The sequence below is a fragment of the Podarcis gaigeae genome, assembly GCF_964106915.1.
Source record: "Podarcis gaigeae genome assembly, chromosome: 15".
Taxonomy (NCBI): Eukaryota; Metazoa; Chordata; class Lepidosauria; order Squamata; family Lacertidae; genus Podarcis; species Podarcis gaigeae.
This window is the reverse complement of record NC_139692.1, coordinates 5,524,869-5,552,239: the sequence shown is the minus strand read 5'-3', so window position 1 is coordinate 5,552,239 and position 27,371 is coordinate 5,524,869. Positions and strand designations below refer to the sequence as shown.

The 27,371-nt window shown below is 43.3% G+C and overlaps 1 protein-coding gene across 4 annotated transcripts in view; it reads left to right on the top strand.

Annotated features, from left to right (window-relative positions):
* Positions 1 to 27,371, top strand: part of LRRTM4 (leucine rich repeat transmembrane neuronal 4) — a 417,932-nt gene that overhangs the window by 215,424 nt on the left and 175,137 nt on the right. For 2 of the 4 annotated variants that reach the window (XR_014558132.1, XM_083713600.1), the window contains exon 3: positions 6,615 to 6,674. The exons of the other annotated variants lie outside the window; for them this stretch is intronic. Coding sequence is in view for 1 of the 2 variants with exons in the window: in XM_083713600.1 (XP_083569726.1) it covers positions 6,615 to 6,674 (60 nt within the window). In the remaining variant the exon portion in view is untranslated. The remainder of the gene's footprint in view (positions 1 to 6,614; positions 6,675 to 27,371) is intronic. 4 annotated transcript variants of the gene reach the window in all.

Below are 27,371 nucleotides of genomic sequence, written 5' to 3'. Positions count from 1 at the left end.
CCAACACATCAGAATAAACAATGCCAAGTAACTTAGGTTAGAATTCCCTTTCAGAGCTTCCTGGAGATAACATGGATTGGACCTAGAACCCTCTGCATACCTAGCAGATGCTGCACCACTGAGCTATGGCTTCATATGCATCCCCCACACAACTTTTCAATCGCAAAGTTTTTAAAAGCAGGACAAACATGCATAAAATTGTGTGGGAGGAAAAGCTACTGGGGAGGGGAAATGGCAGGTTTACAAAGGGTTAAATGCTTCCCTGCTACTTCTCCAGTTTTGCTTGCTGACTGGAAGTGGCTTTTCTATGTCTAAAGGGGCCATCAGGCAAGTGTGAAATGTGTTTAGGTGTTTCATGTAGTCTGAGCCTCAGGCCCATATTTCTCTGACTGTTTTCCATGGGTGAGGGGGGATAGCAGGAGAAGCATTGATTCATCTGACAATCGGGCTCCTTTTGTGCTGGCTACTACCTCCCTCTAATTCCCACTTAAAATCCAATTGCAATTTAAGAATGAAGCATTTTGACTACAATTGGATGAGTGTTTTAATTAGAGATAAGAGATGCAGCCTGCTGATATCAGCTGTAGATAGCCTGCTTGCTTTAGAATGCCTCCCACTGACACATAATACATCATCTGGGCTGCATCAGCAAGATTAGTTTATAACCTAAAAAAGAAAAGAAAGCAGATTGGTTGAAGGAGGCTATATCTGCAATTAAATAGAACACGCAATGCCTATGAACTGTGGGATGATGATTGGAGAGAGAGTGTATTTCTGTGATGAATGAAACTGTGACTTTAAAGGCATGATACTGTAAAATGAGATGTTAACATTTTTTCATGGATTGGTGGGTGGGTGGGTCGGTGCTTGCTTGCATCTCCAAGAAGGTGCATTTTGTTGCTCGTGAGGGTGGTGGAAATAACTCAGATGGACACTGGTGTTGGGTGAAAATCAGGCCACAGCTTTACTGAATAAATATCAGATTGGCAATGGCAGTAAGGTGAGGATCATTTCCTCATTCTACACAACCTTTGCTCATGGAATGACACTCCATTGGAGGTTCAGAAGCGCCCAAACCCCCACCATAGGAGCATACCGCCCTACTGTTACTATTTTCCCGGGACTGCCACAAAAACCCCCAAGCAATCATGGTATCTTACTCTGGCCTGAAAATTTCTGAATTGTGACAAAATCCTCACGGAATCTAGCACAACAAAGCATTTCACTGTGGGAAAGGCAAAAACAAAACAAAAACGAAACCAAGGGCCAATTGAATTTGGGAGGGGGGAAATCATTTCTGACTGTGTCAGCTAGTGACCCAAGAAGCCCAATCAGCCCCCAGCACGGAGGGTGGGTCGGTGGGTGGGAATCTTGTGGGGCAAAATGAGCCTGAACCCTTATGGGCAAGGCATATTAAAACCTCAAACTCTCCTCCCTCTCATGAGATTTAGTGAGTGCACATAGCAGACTGAAACTTGAACTAGACATGTACAGAACTTCCCATCAAAAAGTAACCTTGGCATGTTCAGGGCATTTCATTTGCAACAGCAAATATCCCCCTGCTCCTTTCTCTCTCCAAAGATAGGGTTTAATGAGCTGTGGCAGGTTAGTTCAGATCCTAGCACTCAGTGCTCTTTTTACAGAAAAAGAGATGCCAGAACTCACCATGAACAGCTCCCTTGTTCTCTTATAATGGCAATGGTGACCACCTGAGAGGTGTCAGAACCATGTTCCACATGTTCCGACTGAAAATACCATATTTTTTGCTCTATAAGACTCACTTTTTCCCTCCTAAAAAGTAAGGGGAAATGTGTGTGCGTCTTATGGAGCGAATGCAGACTGCGCAGCTATTCCAGAAACCAGAACAGCAAGAGGGATTGCTGCTTTCACTGCGCAGAGATCCCTCTTGCTGTTCTGGCTTCTGAGATTCAGAATATTTTTTTTCTTGTTTTCCTCCTCCAAAAACTAGGTGCGTCTTGTGGTCTGGTGCGTCTTATAGAGCAAAAAATACGGTAAAGCCCTGCTAGCACTTATGCTCATTCTTCCTTCCTTCATTAAAGAAAGAATCCTCCCCCTTTTTTTGCAATAGTGCATATGTATACATTATTTCCCTTGCACATGAGGGGGAGACTCTAAGAGACAGTTTTGATGATGAAGTGAGAAGTTGTTTAATGGTGCATAGCTCTCTATTAAAGTAGTGACTGGCTGGGTGATGGGCTAGGGCTGAAACGTGCGCATCATCTGAACTGGGGTTGTCACCTGATTACGGACCTCTTAGTTGATTCATCATTTGAATCCTCACAGGATTGATGGATCAATTATATTTGCATATGAGTCAAAACATGACTTCTGAAGCAAAATACATGCCTTACAAATACAGTAGGAGCGAAATAGGGATGGGTTGTTGTTGGTTAAAATGTGCTCTCTAAATCAGTGGCGTAGCGTGGGTTGTCAGCACCCGGGGTAAGGCAAGTAATTTGTGCCCCCTAACCCGTGGATTTGCGCCCCCTAACCCGTGGATTTGTGCCCCCTAACCCTAACCCCCATATGTTGCGCCCGGTGCGGCCGGGCCCCCCTGCACTCCCCACGCTACGCCACTGCTCTAAATAAGGAAACTCCTGCACATGAATGGATGGAGCTAGGGGTAGTAGAATGTAGGTGGCCAGTGGACAATGGCAGGACCAACACAATCTGGATATAGTTGGATGATTTTGGAAGTAGATTAGACAAATTCATGGAAGAAAAGGCTACCAATGGCCCCTAGTCATTATGGCTATCCTCTGCCTCCACTATCAGAGGCAGTAACACTTCTGAATACCATTTGCTGGAAGTCAAAGGTGGGCAGACTGCTGCTGTTCTCATGTCCTGCTTTGGGCTTCTCATGGGGGCACCCGGTTGGTCACTGTGAGAACAGGATGCTGGACTTGATGGGTCGTTGGCCTTATCCAACAAGGCTCATCTTATGCTCTTAGTGTGTTACAGGTAGAAAGCAGGAGCTACAAGTGAATGCAAGCAAAAGGCTCTGTATGAAGTAAGCCGCAAACTACATCACAAAATACAGTGGTACCTCAGGTTACAATCGCTTCAGGTTACAAACGCTTCACGTTACAGATTCCGCTAACCCAGAAATAGTATCTCAAGTTAAGAACTTTGCTTCAGGATGAGAACAGAAATCGCACAACGGTGGCATGGCGGTAGCGGGAGGCCCCATTAGCTAAAGTGGTGCCTCAGGTTAAGAACAGTTTCAGGTTAAGAACGGACCTCCAGAACGAATTAAGTTCTTAACCTGAGGTACCACTGTAAAAGCACAGAATGCAGGCATAGATAGTACAATGGGACTTGAAACAAAATGTTGTAGGGTAGGAAGAGGAGCAGCTTCCCTAGTGAGGCACAGCTGCCATACTAGATTTCAGGCAAGTATGTCACCTGCCACTTCCCAGGAGAGGGATGAGGAGTTAGTGTAGTGTGGATACACTATTGAAGCCAGTTCAGTTCTCCCACCATTTGCCCACACCACTCCAAGCTCTCCACTTCCTCTTCTGTCCCCATAACCAACAGCAACACACTTGGAAGATATTGATATTGATTTATGTAACATTTGATAATGTTATTGATAATGTAACATTTTTTAATGTAACTGTATTTTTTAATATTTTATTTAAGTTGCCTGTTGTTACTTCAGTTTTCTGTGTACTACTTAGAGGTATTTTTAATAAGCACTGCAGAAATTAAATAAGCAATCAAACAATCAAACAAGCTAGTGATGAAGCTCTCTCCCACTGGTGTGGAGGGCCCATGTTCACACATATCTACCATTGTGGGGTCTGAACTGGAGGTGGCAGGCCATGAATGAGACTTTGTGGTTTACTGAAGATGTTGAATCAGTTATGGCAGCTGTGAAAAAGGTGAATGCCATACTAAGGATCATTAGGAAAAGGGTAAAAATAAAATTCCATATATCATAATGCTGTGATGTGACCACACTTGGAATATTGTGTAGAGTTCTGGTTGCCTTACCTAAAAAATAATATGGTAGTTGGGAAAAAGTTCAGGAAAGGGCAACCCAAACATTCAAGGAGATGGGACAGCTCCTCGCTTTTTGAGAAAAGGTGTATAGAATGTGTACAGTGGTACCTTGGTTCTCAGACTTAATCCTTTCTGGAAGTCCATTCCAAAATCAAAGCATTCCAAAACCAAGGTGCGTTTTCCAATAGAAAGTAATGCAAAATGGATTAATCTGTTCCAGGCTTTTAAGAACAACTCCTAAAATAGCAATTTAACATGAATTTTACTGTCTAACAAGACCATTGATCCATAAAATGAAAGCAATAAGCAAAGTACTGCAGTCACACAATCAATCAATCAGTAGCTGAACTGGGTTCTACACAGTCACACACAAAAAGAGACAAACCCACCTCAGCGTAACACTCAAAACTGAAGTGTGGCACTCAAAATGAAGCATTTTCGGCTTTTGGAAAAAGTTTGCAAACCTGAACACTGACTTCTGGGTTTGCAGTGTTTGGGTTCCAAGTTGCTTGAGTACCAAGGTGTTTGAGAACCAAGCTACCACTGTACAGAACAATGTATCATGTGGGGAACATCACATAATAGTAGTAGTCAGGGCCATCCCATATGAGAAGATTCAAGACAAATGAAATAAAGTACTTCTTTAAACGGTGCATAGCTAAACTATGGGATTCACTCTCATAAGTAGCAGTGATGACCATCAAGATAAATGACCGTTAGCTTTGTGCCAGCATCCACAGTTTTTCCTTAGGCAAGGATGGGGAGTGTTCCTCCTTCCCAGGCCGAAGGCAGCATTTTGTTGTGGGAAACCATCCAGGGGCCACATTCCAGTGATGGGTAGGACCAGAGGCAAAAATGGATGGAGCAAGAAATGTGACCTTACTTCCATACCATGCACAGTATTCCAGCCATACAAGTATCAGTGGGGGTCTGGGATCGCTCAGTTGGTAGAGCTCGAAACTCTTAATTTCAGAGTCATGGATTTGAGTCCTACCTATGGGACCGCCTCTCCCGGTCTGCCCCACGGAGAGCCTCAAGGTCCATAAATAGCAACACCCCAGTGGTCCCGCGCTTCAGCCAGAGCCAGGGCCTTTTCAACTCTGGCCCTGCAGGATCTGATTTCTTTCCGCAGGGCCTGTAAGACAGAGTTGTTCCGCCTGGCCTTTGGCTTGGAGCCAATTTGATTCCCCCCCTTTCTTCTTTCTTTTTCCTTTCTTCTCCTGTGATGAGGCTGCATTTTAATATTTTAATGTTTCAATATTTTAATTGTTGTATTTTAATCTTGTTTTTAAGTTGTATTCATTCAACTTGTTTTTATTATTGCTTGTTAGCCGCCCTGAGCCCGGCCTTGGCTGGGGAGGGGTATAAATAAATAAAAAAAATATTATTATTATTATTACATTGTGTAAAAAGATTCCTGCACTCCAGGTTGGACTAGATGACCCTCATGGTCCCTACGTACGTAGAGAGGCCTGAATAGTTGAATTTGGCCCCCAATTTCACATGCCATTTTTTCCTGTAAAACTTAAAAAAAAATAAAAAGGAATTTGATCTTTGCAAATTCCTATATGAAATGACTTGAATGGTATCTAATGCGTAGATCAGAACTTGGCTGTCTGCTAGATTTCACACTTCTCTTTGATTGTTGCAACATAGTTCTTTACAGTTTGAACATAGCAAAATACATATTTGAATACATGTTCTGAGAGAAAATACAATTTGGAAGAGTATATTTAAAAAAAACAAAAACCTCGGATTAATGAGGGGAATGGAACAGAAAAATATGTTTAAATAAGTGTAGGTGAAAAGGATTAGAAATTGACATACTTACCCATCCCTGTGCCTAATAGTTCATATTTTTTCACCTACAGTTACCATAAAAAAATTCGATCACATTGAATATTGCTTTTACATTGTGCAAGGAATAAAGAACCCTGGTAATTAGAGACACTATTTAAAATTATTTGCAAAAGTTCTCAGCACAATCTACCACCATCCTCCTATATCTTGGAACGCAAATAGACTGTGGATGTTGCACCCAGGAAGACTTGAGGCCACTGGGTCTTCCTGTGATGCAGTAGTAAAAATGGCACTTCAGCTCCCATCAGCCCCACCTACACTGGCCAGTGAACAGGAATGATGGGAGTTGTAACCCAACAACATATGGTGGCAACTTGTTGGCTTCCTCTGCTCAATGGCTTGCGAGACAAACCTGGGTTTCCCATTTAAGGCAATGGCTGGGTTTGCTGGAAGAGCAGGGGGAAAGAACTCAATGAGGGGTACTCAGAGTAGACCCACTGAACTTAACAAGCATGATTAAATTCCAATAATTTCAGATGGTCTACTCTGAGTAAAATACCACCCATTTTGTGCACTTGGTGGGGAGGAGAACTAATTGTTTTTATTTGCTAGAGACAAAAACTGCTGAGCTGCTAGTGAGGTGTTTGTTAATGATGATCTTGGCAAATGATTGTTTAATATATATTATATTTGCAAATGATGGTGAATGTCTTGTACCTAGATGGACTGCAGAGTTTGAACGAATAATAATAGAGCTGTATATTGTTTCCTTGCCATTATCTTCTCAGCTCTCCGGAGAAGTCCTGTTTCAAAAAGGAATTGTCATGGATGATTGTGCAGTGAATAAGGTAGGAATTAATTCTATAGCTGAGGCACTCTCTTATTATTATTATTCCTTATTGTTATTTCATAGGCCACCTGAGGGTCATGTTTGGGATGACCTTGTGTTGTTTACCTGGATGATTCCCCTCACATTTTTTTGCTGTAATAAACATAAGCAACATACTGTAGATCAAAGCCATGATTACCTTAAGAGAGCGTGCATACAACCCACAAGTTCCCTCATTTAGTTCAACTAGCAAACATTCTTGAGGATTAGTTGTGCTTTTATTGTCAATTTTCAGAACCATTTCCTTTTGTTTGTTGCAATAACAGCAAAGACGAAAGACAGCAAAACTAAATGATTCAGGATAATTCCATATATGAATATTTCTCCTTGACTTCAGGGTCAGCCTTTAATATTCTAAAGATAATATAATGGCTTGCTTCTATCTTGCTCCCTTGTGCATACATTCATCACCATGGTTTCTCCACTTGATTAGGCAAAATGAATTCCCTCGGCTCAAAAGAATATCAAGTCAGTATGCACAATATGATTTGCACAATACAACAGAAAGGGAAGATGTGCGATCAAAGGGGCTTTCTGCACTTACCAGTGATATAGTTGCTGTTTGAGCCAAGGTTTTTAAAGGTGAATTTGTAGCAGATTGTCTGCACCTTTGATCATATGTCACCGCTTTTAGAGAGTGATTGTGGGATTTTCATTTTCATACTAATGGCGGTTGTGCCGGAACTGGAAGAAAATTCATGGCTGTGGTCTCGCTGCACACACCCTACAAACCCTCATGTTCCTCCAGCCAATAAATGTCAGTTATGAGCATGTGCACAGGGGTAGCCCTTTTGTGACTCTTAAAAATGTGCATTTGAATTCTGGAATTCTAATTTCGTGGGAATGTCATATACCCTCTTGAGTGGAGCGTGAATTTGCCACACACTCCATGCCTACAAGAAGAGGAGAGGCGGTTAGGTCTGGGGTGGAGCATGCTGTTGTGCAAGGATGCCAATTAGCCAATGATGGAAAAGATGGAGACCAGGCTACTTAAGCTGTCTCTGTCCCACACTCTTCCTTTGTTTGACACCTGTCCTTCCTCCCTACAGTGTGTGCTTCGCTAGTCACTTTATTTACGGTTGAGTAGGATTTTGGGTTTGGGACTTCTCTTTGTAGCCTACTTCACACTGTTGAGTGTTGTTTGTGGCTGGAGTGGTATTTGTTTGTTTATTATTTGACTCATTTGGCATTTAGTCTGAAGTTTTAAGGAATTGTTAATTGAATACTAGAAACATTATTTGTTTCGGGGCCTAGCAGGCACACCAGGGCAGGTTTGTGGTGTGCCTGCCGGATTCACACATAAAGTGCATGCTGCAGGGAGAGAAATGTCTTCTAATCCTTGCCGTGTGGCCACAGAGACTCTCCTCCCTGAAAGAGAGGGGAGTGGTTGTGGGCGGGAGCCTGAGCACCGCCCACCAGGGGGCGTTGCCCCCTGCCTCCAGCTCACCTGGCTGGTCTCACGCCCCCCCCCCCCGGTGGCCACCCAACCAGGTGCCGCGGTGGGGGCGTGTTCAGCAGCCTTTTGCTGCAGCGCCAGCCTTTCCCTGGCCTCATTCCTCGTCGTCGTCCCGTCACGAGTCACCCACCCTCCACTCCCTTTTAGTTAGGGCTTAGGTCATTGGCCTTGCTATGGACCTTAGGTTGGTCGCCCTGGTTGCCCGGGGGGCCTGGTAGGAGTTTTTCCATTTGGCAATAGGCTTTTTGGTTTTTTCGCCTACCTCGTAGCAATCGTCACAACTTTTGTGGTATTGGTGGGTAGGTAGGCATTGGAATAATGTGTGGTGGTGTGTCGAAGTGCTAGGTATTCTGTCCGATACCTGCTTGGCGGGAGGCCATGGCACGACCCTCGGTGACAGCAGGGGTGAGCCTATAGTTGGATTATCATCAACAGGTGATGAACCCCTGGTGAATAAACCCACTTGTTTCGATCCAATGCCTAAGCCAATACCTTTTCATTGCTGTAATCAATAAAGTTGTGGCCTTTTCTAGCCCATTAACCTTATATCACGTGTCCTTGTGTCTTCATTTCACTTCGCGGGGGTCGGGCCCTCGAGCCACAATACGTGGCTGTGAAAATGTCCAGGACATATAATTTTCCCCATTAGCTGCAAATCACCGGCCTGGATAAATTTGATTTAGTTAAATATGTTTAAATCGGTTTGTTGCAGATCCCCTGATTTGTTATATTTAATAAATACAGTCTGCTTCTAAAGTTATTGCCTCGATGTTTCTTTGGTGTGATGGCAAAGAGAAACTAAATGTCTGTCTGAGCTATTGCAAACCTGGTTAAGATGATGAAATTTAGTCTGCAGCCAGTGCTTGCTGTCATGAGCAGTGCTCCCTTGCAATGTTTCAGAGGATACTGGGCCATCACTTGGTCAGGGGTTGGTTACAATTTTTTCTTCATCTGAATAGCTGCTTCCCCTATTTCTATTCTTGTTTTAGTTTTTAGTTTTTTTCCAGACTGCTGCATACATGAGATTTGATTCAGTTTTCAGCCCCGTCCCCTGCTTAAGCTATCTTTGTGCACCAGCACATATACACAGCGCAAACGGGAATCTTGCTGATATTGTGCTGCTTGCAATCAAAACCTGGTTCTGTGTGTGAAGGGCTATCTGAAACAAGTCCAGTTTTAAGATCAATTTAACATCAGAAGGGAGAGCAGGGCCTTGAAGGTGCTCCTCAGCAGTTAACAAGTGGGCAGCAGACTGAGCAGGAACACAGATTACCTAGGCCACAGTCTTGCTCCCTCAGAGGTGAGGTATATTCCATTTTTGTTTAAATTCCAGGCATCATTTCGAAATTTGCGCTTGCACATATACAGTAGCCCTTAAACATTATATGCAGATACCAAGTTCCCTCTTTGCTTTGTTCCTCTTTGGTAATGCATAAGTGGCTGCCCTGGGAACCATTGGCACTGTGGCTCTTCAGACCAAGGGCTGCCCTCTCTCATGGTCAGTTTTCCCAGCACCCACATACCAGCAGCGGGTAGGGCAGAAGGAACCCACCATGCTACTCAGGAACAGTAGTCTATGGTCCAACCACCCAGAGGTCAGAGGTTTTTACATACACAACTCTCCATCCAGGGAAGACAGAGTAATTATTACAGTCAATGAGAAATTCCAGTCAGACAAAAGAACTGGAGGAAGGTACAAAGCAGACGTATTTAAGAGGTGTGGCTTTGGGAGGAGAAAAGTCCTGAGAGCCAGGTGGAGAGGCCCATGAGGCTACATTTGGACACTAGATCTGAGTCCCCCCCCCCAAAAAAAAAACACTTTGAGACTTTTACTAGCCCCTCCGCTCTTGGAATGAACCTCCGGTTTTGCTTCACCCTCAAATATTTTCAATACAAAATTCTCATCCGGAAACCTTGAGCCCAGCTGCATGTTGGATTTGCTCTCCCTGGATCAGGGAACTTGTAATTGTATTGTTCCTGTATTATGTGATTTTAGTCAATATCAGTGTGGTTCTCCCTCCCCTCCCCTCCTGCCTAGGAGGATATGCATTAAACATCACCTGCCTAGCAAAGTCCTGTACATCAAAACAGTAACTCTGAATCATTCTGAAATGTCACTAAATGTTAACCTGACTCTTGTGTAAGGTCCTATGGGGAAAAGATACAAGGTGTCTGGAGCCGATCTGCCTTTTGATGAATGGACTAAAGCATCTTTTCTTTCTTTGCTCTTGGAGAATTGCCCTGTATTGTCTATATTGTACCATTTATTCTGAAGTATGAATTTCAGAGGTACCTGGTTGTAACATATGTATCTCTTCACTGAAGGGTGTGGCCTAATGCAGCCCTCATTAGATTGGCTAATGTGATTTAAAGGTAAAGGGACCCCTGACCAGTTGCGGATGACTCTGGGGTTGCGTGCTCATCTCACTCTATAGGCCAAGGGAGCCGGTGTTTCTCCGCAGACAGCTTCCAGGTCATGTGGCCAGCAGGACTAAGCCGCTTCTGGCAAACCAGAGCAGCGCACGGAAACGCCGTTTACCTTCCCGCCAGAGCGATACCTATTTATCTACTTGCACTTTGACGTGCTTTCGAACTGCTAGTTTGGCAGGAGCAGGGACCGAGCAATGGGAGGTCGCCCCGTCACGGGGATTCGAACCGCCGACCTTCCGATTGGCAAGCCCAAGAGGCTCTGTGGTTTAGACCACAGCGCCACCCGCATCCCAATGTGCTTTTACACTCATGCAAAAAACGTGCAATTTTTACACTGCATTCAGACTTATTGTATTAGGTGGTAACTGAAGTTTATCAATTAAGTAATTAAATTACTTGTTAGATCCCGCCCTTCCTCCAAAAAAGGAGGCTAGTATTGATCGAACATAGAAAACTGAAATAAAACAATAGTCAAAACCAATATATAATAAAAAATGTAGCTTTCAGCCATTGGTTAGGATATAAAATTCTCCTCTGCCTGTCCCCAGCTATGTGCCAAAGGCCTGTATATAAATACAGATTTTAAGATGTCACCTGGATAAAACAAACCACATGGGTGATAATCAGATCTCCAAAGGAATGAAATTTATTAACTGGGGTACCACCACCGAGGAAGCAATTTAGTTTGAAATGACTAATAGCAGAATGATTATTATAGATATCGGAGAATTCCAATGGAAACAGAAAAGGATGTGGAAATTGCTGAAGATCATTTGTTCATCTGTGGTCAGGAACAGAAAACAGTCAAATGAATATGCTTGATGTTGTTTTTTAAGCCCAGAAATGATACATATTTCATCACATTTAAAAATAGTTTAGGGTGTTGCCTTTGAAATGAATGTAAGTTATGCAACTTACATTGAAAAGCAGACATCAGGGTGAATAATGTAGTATTTGATGGAAACTGAACTGCAGCGGAATGGATACAGCACTTATTTTAATGAATATCGTTACATGCCTTGGCAGCTGGTGTATTGTGGTGCCTAAATTATAGAGGAGGGAACTTGTGCCCCTTCAGATGTTGTAAATAATGTTTTTATTCAGTGCTTCTATTTAAAATTTATTTTCCACCGAAAAGAGCTATTGAATTTGTACACATTAGCATGCATAACCCCCAGCATCACATAGATCAAGGATGTGAAATATTGAGGCCCTTCCTCTGTTGTTGGATTCCAACTCCTAATAATAATAATAATAATAATGTGACCATCATCTTGTGACCTGAGGGTGGGAAAAACAGAAGATGGGAGGATGCACTTGGGAACCCACTAATGACATTTAAGAAATGGATTTCAAAAGGGCAAAGCAGTAGTGATTGATGAACCTCTCCACAGCTAGATTCAAATTGGTGAAACAATTATTACTGGAGAACACTTGATTGCACAGCTCCCTTCCCCCCCCCCCCAAAGTAGCATAAATTTCTGGTGCTCATCCACAGTTCCCTTAAGCTTAAAAACAATAAACAAAAAAGAATCCTTCAGAGATGTTTGTGACTAGTCTCATGGACTTGGAAACGCTAAAGGCAGTAACCAATGCCAAAGCTCCATTAGCCACTAGTATTTACACTTGTGCAATGGAACCTCCCCCCATCTTCCCCCCATGCCCCCTCCCCAAATCAGCACCTGATGGTTGGGGGAATTAGGGAGTGCACAGGGGATGAAAAAGGGGGCACAAGCCTGGGCAGTGGGTATGCCCAGATGACAGGACCCCATTCTCGACCTCACTGATGTGGTCCAAAGAAAAGCAGAGAAGATTCATCCCAAAGAGGTCAACATAAGATTGCACTCTTCCACTAAAAGTTAAATTTGCACATTTACCAGTGCAAATAACTGCAATAACAGGGGTAAATAGCTGCAGGAACTGTCCTGGTGGAGAGAACCATGAAGCATGTGAAAGTGTATACCTCTTATTAAGTAAGTGCTGATCACATCCAAGGCAATGTCTTATGCGTGGCTCAGACTGTACCAACAAGAAAACAGAGGTGTAGCGGTGCTTCAGCAAACTCTCTTTCTGACTGTGAGTCCTTAATCCCACCCCCTTTGATTCTATAAATGAGATGCTACAGAATCTGCGCTTCTTGAACCAATACACAAACTACCCCTTCAAAATTTGCACATTTCTGAATTTTGTGGAGCAGTTCTCCAACCAGACGATGTTTACAAAAAAATGCATACATGGAAAGTGCATCAAAAGCATTATTTTGATTTTTATTCTTTTTATTATTAATAATTTCTATTCTGCCCTTCATCCAAGGATCCCAAGGCAGTTTACAGTATAAAAACACAAAGATACATACCATGGTAACAAGCAAAAACAATACCCCCAAACACTCACACAGTTTAAAAGGCCACAAATTGTTTAATTAGCCAAAAGTCTGGGAGAAGAAGAATCTTTTTACCTATCACCTAAAGATATGTAACAAAGAGCCAGGTGAACCTCCCTCATGTTATGAATGAAAATAAGGTGCAAGAAGCATTATTTGATAGGAAATTGAGTTAAAAAATGTTTGTAGTAATCCAAACAGCACACAAAATTGTGATTATGTGGAGAAATCTGCTCCAACCTGCTCACAATTTTAATGACTTTAAAAAATAAAAATCAGAAGTTGCTGCAGAAATTTGAAATCATTTTTTAAGAGCTTGAATGGCAGCCTAATTAGATAATTTTTACTGGAAACATGAACAACTGAGAAAATCCCAAACTGACTAATTTGTCCTTCCCGAAATTGATGCCCAGGGCATTACAATCCCCTTGTTTCTCTAGACATCAACTTTAGTGCTGTGGCAGGGAGGGAGAGTTGACTGCCATTTGAACTCTTTCATGAAGGGAAAATAATGTTTTGACAGTCTCAACCAGACATTGAATCTGTTGAGTGTATTTCCCTCACCTTCTTTCCTTCCTTCCTCATCTCTGTTTCATCGCCTCTCTAGACTGCTGTGACTTTGACCCTTTGCTCTCTTTGCTTACAAGGGGAGCATACAGAATCAGAAGCAAATGAAATCACATAACCACTGATGCATTTATGTAGCTGAACCCTTTTTTATTCAAAGTTGTGTAAACCATTGTATGAACAAGGAAGGCTAAGTGGTGAATAAAGTGCAGGTACAAAACAGACTGATTTGAACCCATAATTTAAAGTACCAAAGTAAAATCTGACTGGCCTCCCCCTAGTTCTGTTTGCTCCACAAAGCAAACAGCAACAATTTAGACAGCTCACTCCACCTGCCCAGAACTCCACCTCCTGCCTGCAAAGACACTGGTGGAAGTACCACCTGCAAATGCCCCCTACCAAAAGATAGCAGCTAGCCCCCCAAAAAGTGTGTTTTGAGGGTCGGGAGCATAGCTGTCAACGTTTCCCTTTTTTAAAAGGGAAATTCCCTTATTCCGAATAGGATTCCTTGCAAGAAAAGGGAAAAGTTGACAGCTATGGTCGGGAGGGGGTGAATATATTGGATTTCAAGACAATCCCACTGCCACCATGTGGTGAGATTAGGCCTAATCCATGCCCAATCACTGTGCCAGCTGCAGGTTGATTCAGCAATCTTCCTGCTGCCCCATTCTTTCAGTTGGCATGCTTGGTTGTGGCAGTGATGCCATTGTTCCATAACATCCCACTGACTAAGCAGTACACCCTTAGTCTGCCAAAATGTTATTCCAAAGGAACAAGAGTTAAAATGACATGGAATGGTTTGTACATATGCTCATTATTCCTTTTGCTATGAGCTGAAATAAGCATCATGTGTTTTTAAAAGTGTGCCATCAAAAATGCAACAGGTTTCTGAGTGCCTTTCTAGACATGGTAACCTCTGATGCCAGGGGGGTGGGGAGAAGTGTTGGGCTGCTCTGGGCACAGAATCTTTAGAGCCATTCCTTTTACACTTTGGCATGTTAAAATATTGCAACATCACCAAGCCAGCTCCCTGGTCCTTGAACCATGGCGAACAGATGCCTTTGATATTTTCTTGGGAAATAACCTACATAAATCTAGACAGGACAAATGGTCTCTGATCCTGAAAATAACTCTTGACATTATTGGTGTTAGAAACCAGCCTTCCCTTCAGCCTCTGCTCAGGCATCCATCTGGAGCCAGTTAACAGGACCGAATACCCTGCTGTGTGGGCAGGAGGGAGAAACTACAGGTCAGTTTATGGTCACTGCATGAAATAATCTTTAACTTGCTCCAAGACACAAACCATTTGTGTGCAGCAGCTCATTATGCAAATTGGATGATATTTCTTCATGCCATAACAAATGTTGAAAAGAAAACTTGGTGATATAATGGGCAAAATCCGATACACAACACAGAAACATTCTCCACCACCACCCTCATGTTAAGAAGAGCATTGTGGCTTTTAAAATATCAAACAATGCTTAGCAATTTGGAATTAATAGTTTTGAAACATCGTCCCATTATGAACAAGGTCCAAACCCCACCAAATTAATCCCTACTGCTACCGATGGGGCAGAAATTCTGATCACTTTGCATTTCAGTGTAAACCTACCTAACTTGTACGGTGCACATATCACAGCTATCCTCCGAAATATCCAACCCAAAACATAAAAATGCATGTTTTAGGAGAGAAAGTGAAAAACAATGCCTATATTAGCTAAGTTAACATTAAAATGCATTATATGAGGGAAGATTATTTTCTGGTGAAGCTGGTGATTGGACATGGGGCGTTCTACATGCAAAGCATGTGCAATCCAAATATACATTGCCATCATTAAATATCCTCCATTGTAATACATTCATCGACTCTGCTTCTTTCCCTTCCATGGTTCTTTTAATTTTCCTATAATTTCTGCTCATTCTGATAGAACCATTTAGTTCAATTTCTCCCCATTCATATTTCTTTATTATACATTATTATACTGTTGAATTTACCTTAATCCTGCTAGTGTTTTCACTTGTTTACAGCTATTTTCCAAATATTCCACCAAAAAATCCCACTCCTCTTTCTATACTTGACCTTGTTGCTCTCTTATACTGCTAGTTAGGCCTGCTAACTCTGCATATTCTATCATTTTAAGTTGTCATTCCCCCTTCTTAGGGATCCCTCCAACGTTTGCAATCACGTTTTGATAGCACATAAAAACATAGGAAGCAGACTTTGGTCCATCTAGCTCAGTATTGTTTCCACCAGGCATGGCCAAACTTGGCCCTCCAGATGTTTTGGTACTACAATTCCCATCATCCATGACCACTGGTCCTGTTAGCTAGGGGTGATGGGAGTTGTAGTTCCAAAACATCTGGAGGGCCAAGTTTGGCCATGCCTAGTCTACACGGGCAGGTGGAAGCTTTCCAGGATTTCAGACACGGGTCTCTTCCAGTCCTACCTGGAGACGTTGGGGACTGGACTTGGGTGGGGCGATGTCAGGTTTTTGACATCACGGTTTGGCGGTACATCACAATGTTGAAAAGTAGGAACAAGCTGCGTTGGCGAAACCGCTGCCACTCTAACTGGGGGAGCTGAGGCGGTTTTACTGAGGCACCTCACAGGGCCAGGGATGAGGCAACAGACGCAGGGCAGAAGAGGCAGTTCTCCCACTTCAGCGAAGGTAGAGGCAGTCCTGCAGACCAAGCCTGTTAGGCTCTGTCTGCAGGGCTCTCTCTCCACCTTCACACAGGCAGGCAGCTTCTGGAGAGCCAGTATGGTGTAATGGTTAAGAGCGGTGGACTCATAATCTGGTGAACTGGGTTTGCTTCCCCGCTCCTCCACATGCAGCTGCTGGGTGACCTTGGGCCAGTCACACTTCTCTGAAGTCTCTCAGCCTCACTCACCTCACAGAGTGTTTGTTGTGGGGGAGGAAGGGAAAGGAGATTGTTAGCCGCTTTGAGACTCCTTAGGGTAGTGATAAAGTGGGATATCAAATCCAAACTCTCCTTCTTCTTCTTCTTCTTCTTCTTCTTCTTCTTCTTCTTCTTCTTCTTCTTCTTCTTCTTCTTCTCTGCTGAGGGGTTCATGGCTTCCTGAGCCTCAGCGGAGCAATTTAACAAAGTGCCCACCCTGCCATGCCCCTCAGTGGAGCGGTTTAAGGAAGCTGCCTGCCCGTGCAGGCAGCCGAGGAAGGAGCAAGCTTCATTGGCACCCAGTGCCTCTCCAAAGCCGCTTGTTTCTCCCTCTGCAGTCTGAGCGCCAGAGCATGATGGCGGCTTCACCAGACAGCAGTATATTGTGGGTGAAACCGTCACCGCTCCTGAGTTTCTTTGCCATCAAGCTGGTTGCAAAGGGATTCAGGAGTGGTGGCGGTTTCACTTTCAATATACTGCTGGGTGAAGCCGCCATCGTGTTCTGGCCCTCATACCAGTCCTGGGTGATGTATTGTTACAGATCCAGTCTAGGCCTGGGCGATGTGATCCTTTGCTTGCAAAAGCAGTTGCTCTATTACTGAATCTTTTTACTTTTCATTAAGCCAGCATCTGACTGAAAACCAATCAATCCCTGTGCCTTGAAAAGAGGCTGCAGAATCCAAACCCTCTTAGGGGCTCTAGAGATCTTCACAAACATTATTTCCCCCCAAAGGCAAAAGCCCCTATCGTGTAAGAGCTGGTCTGTGCTATGTGTGAAATGAGTTTGTAGATAAACCCAAGAGACCAGCATTGCACCTGGCAGACACTCTTCTAACTGGAATGTACTTCAGGTAGATTCAATTTAAAAGAGTGTATTATTTATACAGATGAACAGCCTGTCCTGACTCCAAGCTTAAGGATAGAGATAATAAAATTCCTTCTCTCATTCACAGTGTCTTTGGACATTAATCGGGAACGGAGATAGTTAATTTTCAATAGTGCAAGAACCTGCACACCTGCAAAATGCCTCCCAGCACCTATATCAGAGTCAGGATTTGCCCCCAGTTTCCTTTAAAGATTGATTGGCTGGATATTTGCCTGGGGAAAAATTTGTTCGCTCTGCACTTCCTGTGATTTAAATGCTGCCTTTTTTTTTACAGTAGAATTCATTTTGAATATATTGAAGGTAACCCTGAGGAAATGGTGTGGGGGGGGGATATCCCAGCATGTTCTGCATTTTCCTAATCAGCTTCGCAGGAATCGTAATATAAGCAGTAGCAGGAAATCTTTAGCTGATTTAGGAACTTGGTGCCTTTCTGAAACTAACGTCTGTCCTGTACATTTCACATTAGCTAATCAGTTCGGTATGGGGAAGCAATATTTAAACGAGCAGAAAATCATTAGATGATTTACAAAATGCTGAAAACACACATTGAGAATATGAGGCTTCTTCTGAAAGAGAAGATGATTTAATTATTCTCTGCTGCTTAAAACATTCATCTTAGTAAAAATTAAAGCACTCATGACAGACAGAAAATTGTCTTCCATGTTAATATTTGCTGAAAATGAACAAATGGCACATTGTCGATTGCTTTCTTTTCTGGTCTTTAAAAAATGTATTCTCTCCTCCTGCCCCTCCATCCCCTGGGGCGGGGGGGGGGGGAACACAGTAGTTTTTCAAAGCTAATAAGGAAAAATTCTATAAATCTGCTCATGGTTTATGGTTTAATTTGGGGAAGCCTATATCTTTGTCTTGTAGAATTATTTTCAGACAAACGAGCCTCGAGAAATGATCACAGGCAGTTTCTCCTTCTTGCCACAACAAAGTCAGCTTGGTCATTCAGGAGAAGCCTTCAGAATCTTTGAAGATTCAGGCTGACTGTAATATTGGCCCCACCACTTTCATAGAATAAAGACACTGAGACACAGTAACTGAAACAAGCTATGGGCCACAACTTAATAATCTTATATACCTGATCTGCATCTTAAATATTGAAAGCACACACATTGAATGCAGGCATATATTCTACTGAGTCGCTGGTTGTCAGGGGTCAGCAAGCTTTTTCAGCAGTGGGCCGGTCCACTGTCCCTCAGACCTTGTGTGGGGCCGGACTATTTTTTGGGGGGATGAACGAATTCCTATGCCCCACAAATAACCCAGAGACACATTTTAAATAAAAGCACACATTCTACTCATGTAAAAACACGCTGATTTCTGGACCGTCCGTGGGCTGGATTTAGAAGGCAATTGGGTCAGATCTGGCACCCGGGCCTTAGCTGGTCTACCCATGGATTGGATGATCCCATGATGACTCCAAATATCAGATCAGCAAAACATTTCCTCTTTACTGTCCACATGCCTTGAAGATAAAATGAGGAAGACCCATCAATGACATCAGTTACTTTGGGATCTTTCAGACTGTCATGGTCTGCAGGTTGACTCCTGATCCTGTTCCCCTCAAGGTGATAAACCCTGTTGGGTTAGTTTGGAGAAGTCTCCACCTCCCACTGTACATTACTTTGATGCCTCAGGCTGCTCACCTTTGTCCTCTGTGCTTTTCCTTTCTACCCTCTAACACCAAATGTGCCAATAGCAACCTATTTATGCACTGAATAAGGCCAAACAGATACTGGATCATTAAAACCACATGACCCGACCTGACAAAGCATGCTGATTCCTCTATCATGCTAGGACTCCTGCCAGCCTGGAGGCAATAATCTGATCTGGGTCACAAGCAAGTGGAGCTGCTTCCTGCTGGGTCAGATCACTGGTTCATCTAACTCTTACTGGAAGCAACACTTCAAGGTCTTTTGTAGGAGTTTTCCCTAACCCTCCCCTCTGAGTTCCATTAACTGAAGAGGCCAGAGATCAACCTTCCACATACATGATGCAAACATAGGAAGCTACCGTAGACAGTATTGTAGACACTGACTGACAGAAGTTCTCCAGGGTTTAAGACAGGGCACATCCCCAGCCCTGCCTGGAGATGCCATGATTTAACATGGGGCCTTCTGCATATAACACATATAAAACTTCACGTCTGAACCATGGCTCTTGCTCTGTCACTGAGCTTTCATTCCAAGATGTCAGCTCACCATCACCTGGGAAACCAGAAAGTACTTTTATCCCCACCCCAGATCTCTCATCTGATATAAGCTTCCAGAGCCTACTTTCCACTGAAGAGGGGAAATATATACACACACACAGTGGTACCTCAGGTTACATACGCTTCAGGTTACATACTCTTCAGTTTACAGATTCCGCTAACGCAGAAATAGTACCTCGGGTTAAGAACTTTGCTTCAGGATGAGAACAGAAATCGCGCAGGGCGGCAGTGGGAGGCCCCATTAGCTAAAGTGGCGCTTCAAGTTAAGAACAGTTTCAGTTTAAGAACAGACCTCCAGAACGAATTAAGTTCTTAACCCGAGGTACCACTGTACATTCATTAACATTTTGTACCCACTTGCATTGTATACAGTGGTTTATATAGAGGCAGTTAAACCTTCTGACACCCAGAAATCATTTTGGTATCATTTGTTACCAAAACAGTTATGGTCAGAAGCCTGTTAACATGAATCTCCACTTACAGTTTGCCTCCCTTCTTTGGTTGTGCTTTATACAGTTGACAAAGGATGTATAGTATTGTTTACTTATTGAAAAGGTTTACGGTTTCTATACATTAGATTTGTAGTCCAATGATGATGTGTTCATCCTTTTTATTTGTTTTGCTTTCTTTCCCCTACTTATTCATTTCCCTTGTTGTTTGGCTCCTGTTGTTCTGGTTATGCTTTTTGCAGTTTAGTTCTGGATATGCTTTTTGCAGTCAGTGAGTGTTTATACATGTTAAAATATGAAAAACCTTTAATAAAAAGTTTTTGTTCTTTCTTTTTTTTAAAAAAAGGGGGGGGGTGAAAATGAAAAATTGGGACATTGCCCTCATAACTCCAAACTGTAAGGACAGTCTACCTCACACCTTCTGTTGGTACCTGCAGGTTGTGCACCTGAGTGACAATGATGGGGGGTGTGCTTTGTTTTTACCATTTTCTTTTGAATGCTGGTAGTAAGATTCAGTAACTTCAAAGCTGTCATTGTCACATAAGAATCAAATATTGCATTCCAAAGAGATAAATATTTTGTTACGGGTTTGTATCTTTGCGTGTCGAGGTCCCCAAGCCACCCCCCAATAACTCACACATCACACATCAATTTTTGGTTTGGGCTTTTGGCACAATTTTGGCCACAACTTTATTTAAATACATCCAAGTGAGTGGTTGCTTAGACATTGGTTCCGACTCTCTGTCCTTGCCCAGGTGACAGAACTGACTTCTGGATTCCAGCGAAAGCCAATGCGGGAAACAAAATTTGGGGAGAAAATGAAGCTGGGCCTCAGTCCCTCACTTCTCACCCTCATGCTCCTGGTGGCTTGCACGGCTCAAGTCCAATGCCAGGGACAAGGACGAAAAGAATGGCAAGCCCCTGGATTCCTTTAACGGAATTCCCTTTCCGCACCACCATTGGAGGGGTAGGCACTTACCCCTCCACCAACCAATTTGAACCAATGCCTAACTGCCAACCTTACAAGTTGTGACAATTTGCTACGCAGTAGGCAAAACCAAAAGGCACCATCCAATCAGCCAAATGGACAAATTCCTACCAGGCTCCTGCCTCAAAGCAGATGACGCCAGGACAGGCATAGCAAGGTCAAGCGAACAACCCCACCCCATCCCCCCCAATACAGGGAGGGTGGGCGGGAGATCTGGTGCAAGCAGCCCAGAGAACGCTCAAAGTTGGGCGTCCAGCATTTAAAACCTCTGACCCCTCCTTCAAAATTGGCAACAAGCAGTTCTCCCCAGCGACCCGATTAACCAACCCTCCACAAATCTGCCCAGCAACAATGGGGTGGCTTGTATCCCCCACCGCAACACGCGCTCTCTGCTAGGGAGAACACGTTTTGTCACTCTTTATACATGATGGAGTGACATGTTTATCATTGTTGTGAATTCTGGAGAATTTCAAATCCAGTGGAGCAGTGACCAGGTTAGTTACTACCTGCATGCTTCACAACTGCCGAGTGATCCTTGGACTACTTGCTTGCTCCTTTATTGTTATCATCATTCCTCAAAACCTGAATGATTTTAAATCACCATTTCTCATATACTGGATGTTGTGTATTGAGTCAAAGGATTTTATATCTGTATTATTATTGTCTGTATTTGCATTAGGGTAAAGTAACTGCCTTTTGGTTCCAGAGGGTACAGCTACTATTGGTTCATTTAAGCTGCTATATTTGGATCCTCTGTCTTATTGGTTTCCTCCAAAAGGCAGGACTGTGATTGCCTGAGATTGTTCCCTCCAAAATGTATCCTTTCTAGCTAGTTCCCTGTCCCTATAAATGTAGCTCTCCCCTCCTCAGGCCCCAGTCTTGTTTGCTTTAATAAAGAAGTGTTACTAGAGAACTGTCTCCAGCATATGATGTCCAGAGAGCTGAAATCACAAACCCCACGTCACAACACTGGAGAATGGAGGGGCCAAAGGCAAAACTGCTCAGACCTGTGCCTTAAAAGCATGAGGCAAGCGGAAAACCACTTGAATTTGTGCTTTCTAGACACAGGACAAGTGGAAGTTGTACAGTTATACCCCTTCATTATACAGCTTTAGGCATCAGGCAAAAACGTTCCTTTCTAACCAGGCCTTTGGTTGAACTGATCAACATTCTATACCCCTTTAAAATGTGGCTCTTTTTTGGGGGGGTATTATTGGGTTATTGCTTTTATTTTGATTTTATATACAGTCATACCTCAGGTTACAGATGCTTCAGGTTGTGTTTTTTTGGGTTACGGATCCGCCAAAGCCCAGAAGTACCAGAATGAGTTACTTCCGGGTTTCGGCAGTCATGCATGTGCAGAAGTGCTAAATCGTGCTTTGCGCATGCGCAGAAGTGCCGAATCGCAACCTGTGCATGCGCAGACACGCTGCTGCGGGTTGCAAATGCTGCGGGTTGCGAACGTGCATCCCGCATGGATCACGTTTGCAACCCGAGCGTCCACTGCATTGCGATCTTTTTTTGTAAACTGCCCTGAGACCTCTGGGTATAGGGCGGTATATAAATTCAATTAATAATAATACTACTAATAATAATTTTTAAAAAGTGTGGACAAGCCCTTAGTCTCATTTTTGTCATTGTAGAACTCTGCAGGGAGGAGAATGGTTCTATCTGGGTCAGCTAGCCCCAGTAGCTCAGAACAAGACTGGAGATCAGGGTCTGGAGCAGGCAGACAAAGGGCTGAATCAAGTGAAATCAAGAGAAGTCTGTTTAGGATCCTCCCTCACAGATAACTAGTAAATAACAAAGACAGGGACAGCTGTTATATATAGGGCTAAGCAAACCACAGAGCCTAGGGCTTGCTGATCAAAAGGTTGGCAGTTTGAATCCCCGTGACGGGATGAGCACCCGTTGATCGGTCCCAGCTCCTACCCACCTAGCAGTTTGAAAGCATGCCAGTGCAAGTAGATAAATAAATCTGGCGGGAAGGTAAACAGCATTTCCGTGCACTGCTCTGATTTCAACAGAAGTGGCTTAGTCATGCTGGCCACATGACCCGGAAAAACTATCTGCGGACAAATGCCGGCTCCCTCGGCTTATAGAGCGAGATGAGCACCTCAACCCCAGAGTCGTTTGCGACTGGACTTAACTGTCAGGGGTCCCTTTACCTTTTAAGCAAACTCCTATTTGTTCCTCATGTCACCAGGTTGGGCTGGGCTGACAAATCTGCAGTACCATCTCTGACCATTTCGGGGATGCTGCTGCAGTATAGAGGAAAGCAGCTCAGAAGCTCCTGTAGGATATACATCCAGGGCCATATAATCATTTATATGCCTGCCAAATCACTAAGGTCTTTAGGGAAGTCACTCTTAGTTATTAGAGCTGCCATACATCCAGTGGCATAGCGTGGGGGTGCAGGGGGGGCTGGCCGCACCGGGCGCAACATCGGGGGGGGGGGGCGCACTCGCACTCGAGTGCTAAAATCCACGGGTTAGGGGGCGCAAATTACTTGCCTTGCCCCGGGTGCTGACAACCCACGCTACGCCACTGCATACATCTGGATTTTCCTGGACATGACCAGGATTTCAGAGGCGGAATTGATGTCTGGAGGGAATTTCTGAAAGCCGGCACTTTGTCCTAGATCTTTTTCAATTGAAAAATCGCTTTTGGGGGGGCATTTTTTGTATAAAAGAGCTCAACAGTTTTGGGGTTTGTCTAAAAAAAGCTCAATAACTTTTGGGATTTCCTGGTTTTTACTTTTTAAAATATGGCAACCCTATTAGTGATTCTTTGTGGCCATCGTCCAGCAGGAGCCGTGCATTTCGTCTTGTGGGCCCAATTTTATGAAACTTCCTTCTAGTTGAGGCCAGACAGGCCCACTCTGTACTGACCCTCCAGTGCCTATGGAAGTCTTTTTAAATCTATCAGGCATTTTAATCTACATTTGCTTTTATAGTTGTTGTTTTTTGTAATGTATCTTTGCAAACCACTTAGAAATTATTGTAGTTAACCAATACATAAATTGTTTAAATAAAATAAATAAATGTGGACTGTTAAGGGAGGAATTCAAAAATCTTCACCATTCTGTTTGTAAGGGAAGGGCTGTAAGCCATCAGCTGCAGAGAAAGTGGTGTTATGTGATCAAACAAACTGGCATTGAGCCTAGCCATATTTTGAAATCAGTGGAATTTACTTCTAAATAAATGGTTTTAATGATTGATATTTAAGGCGATCACACCAGTAAAACAATGGATGTATAGATAGACATGTATGCACACATCATATGTCCACAGGAGTGAGGAGCAAAAATACCTTTGACTGCATTGCATTATACTGGCCACATTGTTCAAGTTTTCAATTTGCAAGAGTTCAGCCAAGCTTGCAAGTTTATGAGCTTAGCTGGAGATGGTCGGTCCCATAAAAGCGATCATCCTATCTATTTTGACATCATCAGATATCATTGCTGTAACAACATTTCAAACAACTTCATCATAAACTTATATGCCCTAATACAGTTATCTCTCTGTCAGGTGTGAAGACTGCAAAGCAGACAGGAATCTCTGTGCTTCCTGTGGAAACATTTCCATTGATTATACTACCGGGTACATTTCTCTTGAGTTGATTTGAAATTTTCTTTGTATATATGAGCTTGTGGGGAGGAGAGCATGTTCATTTTCTGAAAGTTCTCATTCAACTGATCATATTGCTGTGGGCATTTTGGTAGTACATGCCAGTGGATTTGCATTTATCCGTCCTCCCCCCACCCCACCCCCATGTGCTTCCTCCTTGTAAAGTTGGTGTGGGCATTTTGATGACGTTCTCTCGAAAGTGTACTTTTTAGCACCAGACATGACAGAGATCCACTTGAAAATTCAAACATCCTTACAAAACAAAATGCAGGACATGACGGAAACGGCAATCATTAAAGAATCACAAGAACTGACTCAAATTGGGAAGTTAAGTAATAGACAATTTCAGTGAGAATAAGGGATTACCATTAAGGAATCTTTATGTGTTCCCTTTGTGTGTTTTCTAGGGGAGAATTTCTCCCCCTCCAGTCTGAGGGCTGCATTCCCTTCTGGGGATAACATACCTGTAGTGGGTGGGGCCAGAAGTCAGAGTGGGCGGAGCAATTGATGTAAATGTTACCTTTGTACCATATGCTCATTTCTATGCAGATTCTGTATAACTTGTCTAGACAAGCAAGAGGTGTTTTCAGGACACAACCCAGCCAGGGGGAGAAATTGAGGGTGCAAAGAAGGGCTGGTAAAGCAGAGGCAGATTTAGGGGAGCATGACTGGTTTGCTCGCACTGGGGGCCAAGCCAAGAGGGTGCTGTAGGGGGTGCCACAACAGTGATATAAAACAAAAGTCGAGAGGTGGAGGGGTGCTGAATTTTGGCATTGCACAGTGTGCTGCTGACTTTTGCAAGCACAAAGTCCGCCACTAGGTGAAGGGTGTTTCTAGAAAGGAAGAGCCAGACAGAGAGGTCTGGAGGGCTACATCTGGCCTCTGGACCTCAGGTTTATCATCCCCGATACATTCCTACAAAGCAGCTGGCATTTTTGTGGAAGCGGTTTCATAGTAATCAACTCAAGTTCCTTCCAATAACAGTGTCATCAAGAGTAAGGGTATGTAAAAAAAACTAGTAAGCCTAACGGATGAATATCATAGATGTAAGGATTTATCATTTCACATTCAGTGCCAGGGAAGAACTTCTTTGGAAAATGATGTTTGGTTTCTTATACTCTCCATAGGACTTGGGAGCATTAGGAGCTGAGCAGATTAATATTACAAACTATATAGAAGGAATGGAAGGATATTTCAGTTTCAGTTCTCTGTTTCTCATTCTCCCTCCAAGCTTAAATTCATATTGTAGAAATTTGCCTTAAAAAAAATCCTCATGAAAATGTATAAGCATTTTAGTTCAAATTTCTCCTAATCAACACATTTTTATGTGTGGTTTTGACTAATGTGTACAGTTTTTGCAAGCAATTTCCCCTTGTATGATATAGTGTGTTATTTTCAGGAATATAGTCATTTTTATGCACATGTCCCACTAATATATGCATTTTTATAAACATTGTTTGCCAGGCGATCTGCACAGTAAAATTTGTATAAGTGCATATTTTGAAAGATAGCTGTGTTTTGGTTCAGATATTGTTTAGGAAAGTGCATACTTGATTGATTTACCTTTAAATGAGACCTGAATTGAATTTCTCCTCCACCCCTATGAATAAGCAGCATATTGAATAATGCAAGACTATGTATGTCTATCTAGAATTAAGTCCCATTAGGTTCAGTGGGAATAACTCCCAAGAAAGTGGATATAGGGTTGCAGCCTACATCATTCAGTGGAGGATGGCAGCATCAGAGTGCTGGACCCTCTTGGGGGCACTGGGGTCCTGACAGGTTCCTGTGAGTGTTGCATGTTAATGTGAGACCTACCTGACAGCCAAAATAGGCGGCACTGGGCTGTTTGGAGCAGAAGTCTGGCACAGTGGAAGTAAGCACTTCATACAGCTGAGAGCTAGTGCAAAACTGTGACTAGGATGCTCAATTGGGAACCAGGATCTTCTGCCATGACCCTCTGTGAAACAAGCCAAGGACAGGGAACTCCATCTTGTCAGCCCACTCAGCATAGTCAGTGGCCAAAGATGATGGGACCTGTAGTCCTATAATATCTGAAGGGTCGGATGTTCCCCAATCCTGAGATACGCCACTTCTATCTCAGATTCCCCCTCACTCTAATAATACTGACAATACCTTGGATAGCTATTGTAGGGATCAGTGATCCTTGCTTCAAATGGTCTTATGCCGCCTTAAGTAAAGTAATCCACATGGCATCTTCAGATGGCATGTGTATTGCTTTACTTCACTTAATTCAGAATGCATACCCTCCAACATTTCTCCAATGAAAATAGGGGTGTCCTATTCAGTAATAACAATTTTACTGTTTATACCCCACCCATCTGACTGGGTTGCCCCAGCTACTCTGGGTGGCTTACAACATATCTAAAAACATAATAAAGCTTGGGGGCTCAGAGGGCTCAGGGCTCGAGTAATTCCATACCTTCCAGTGGAAACAGGGACATCCTACCATACCCTCCAACATTTCTCCAAGAAAATGGGGACGTCCTAAGGAAAAGCTGGATGTTCTGAGATCAAATCAGAAATCTGGGACTGTCCCTGGAAAATAGGGGCACTTGGAGGGTCTTCAGAGTGTGGCACACTAGCCCTGCTGCATTTTGGGAGGGGGGTGTCCTCCTGTTAAATCTGCTAGTTGGGGCCTTGATGTCTAGCCCCAAATTCCTCCCTGAGTTTACTACTGTATGTAAAACACATGTTCCTGGCTTAATGTCAATTGCACTCCCAC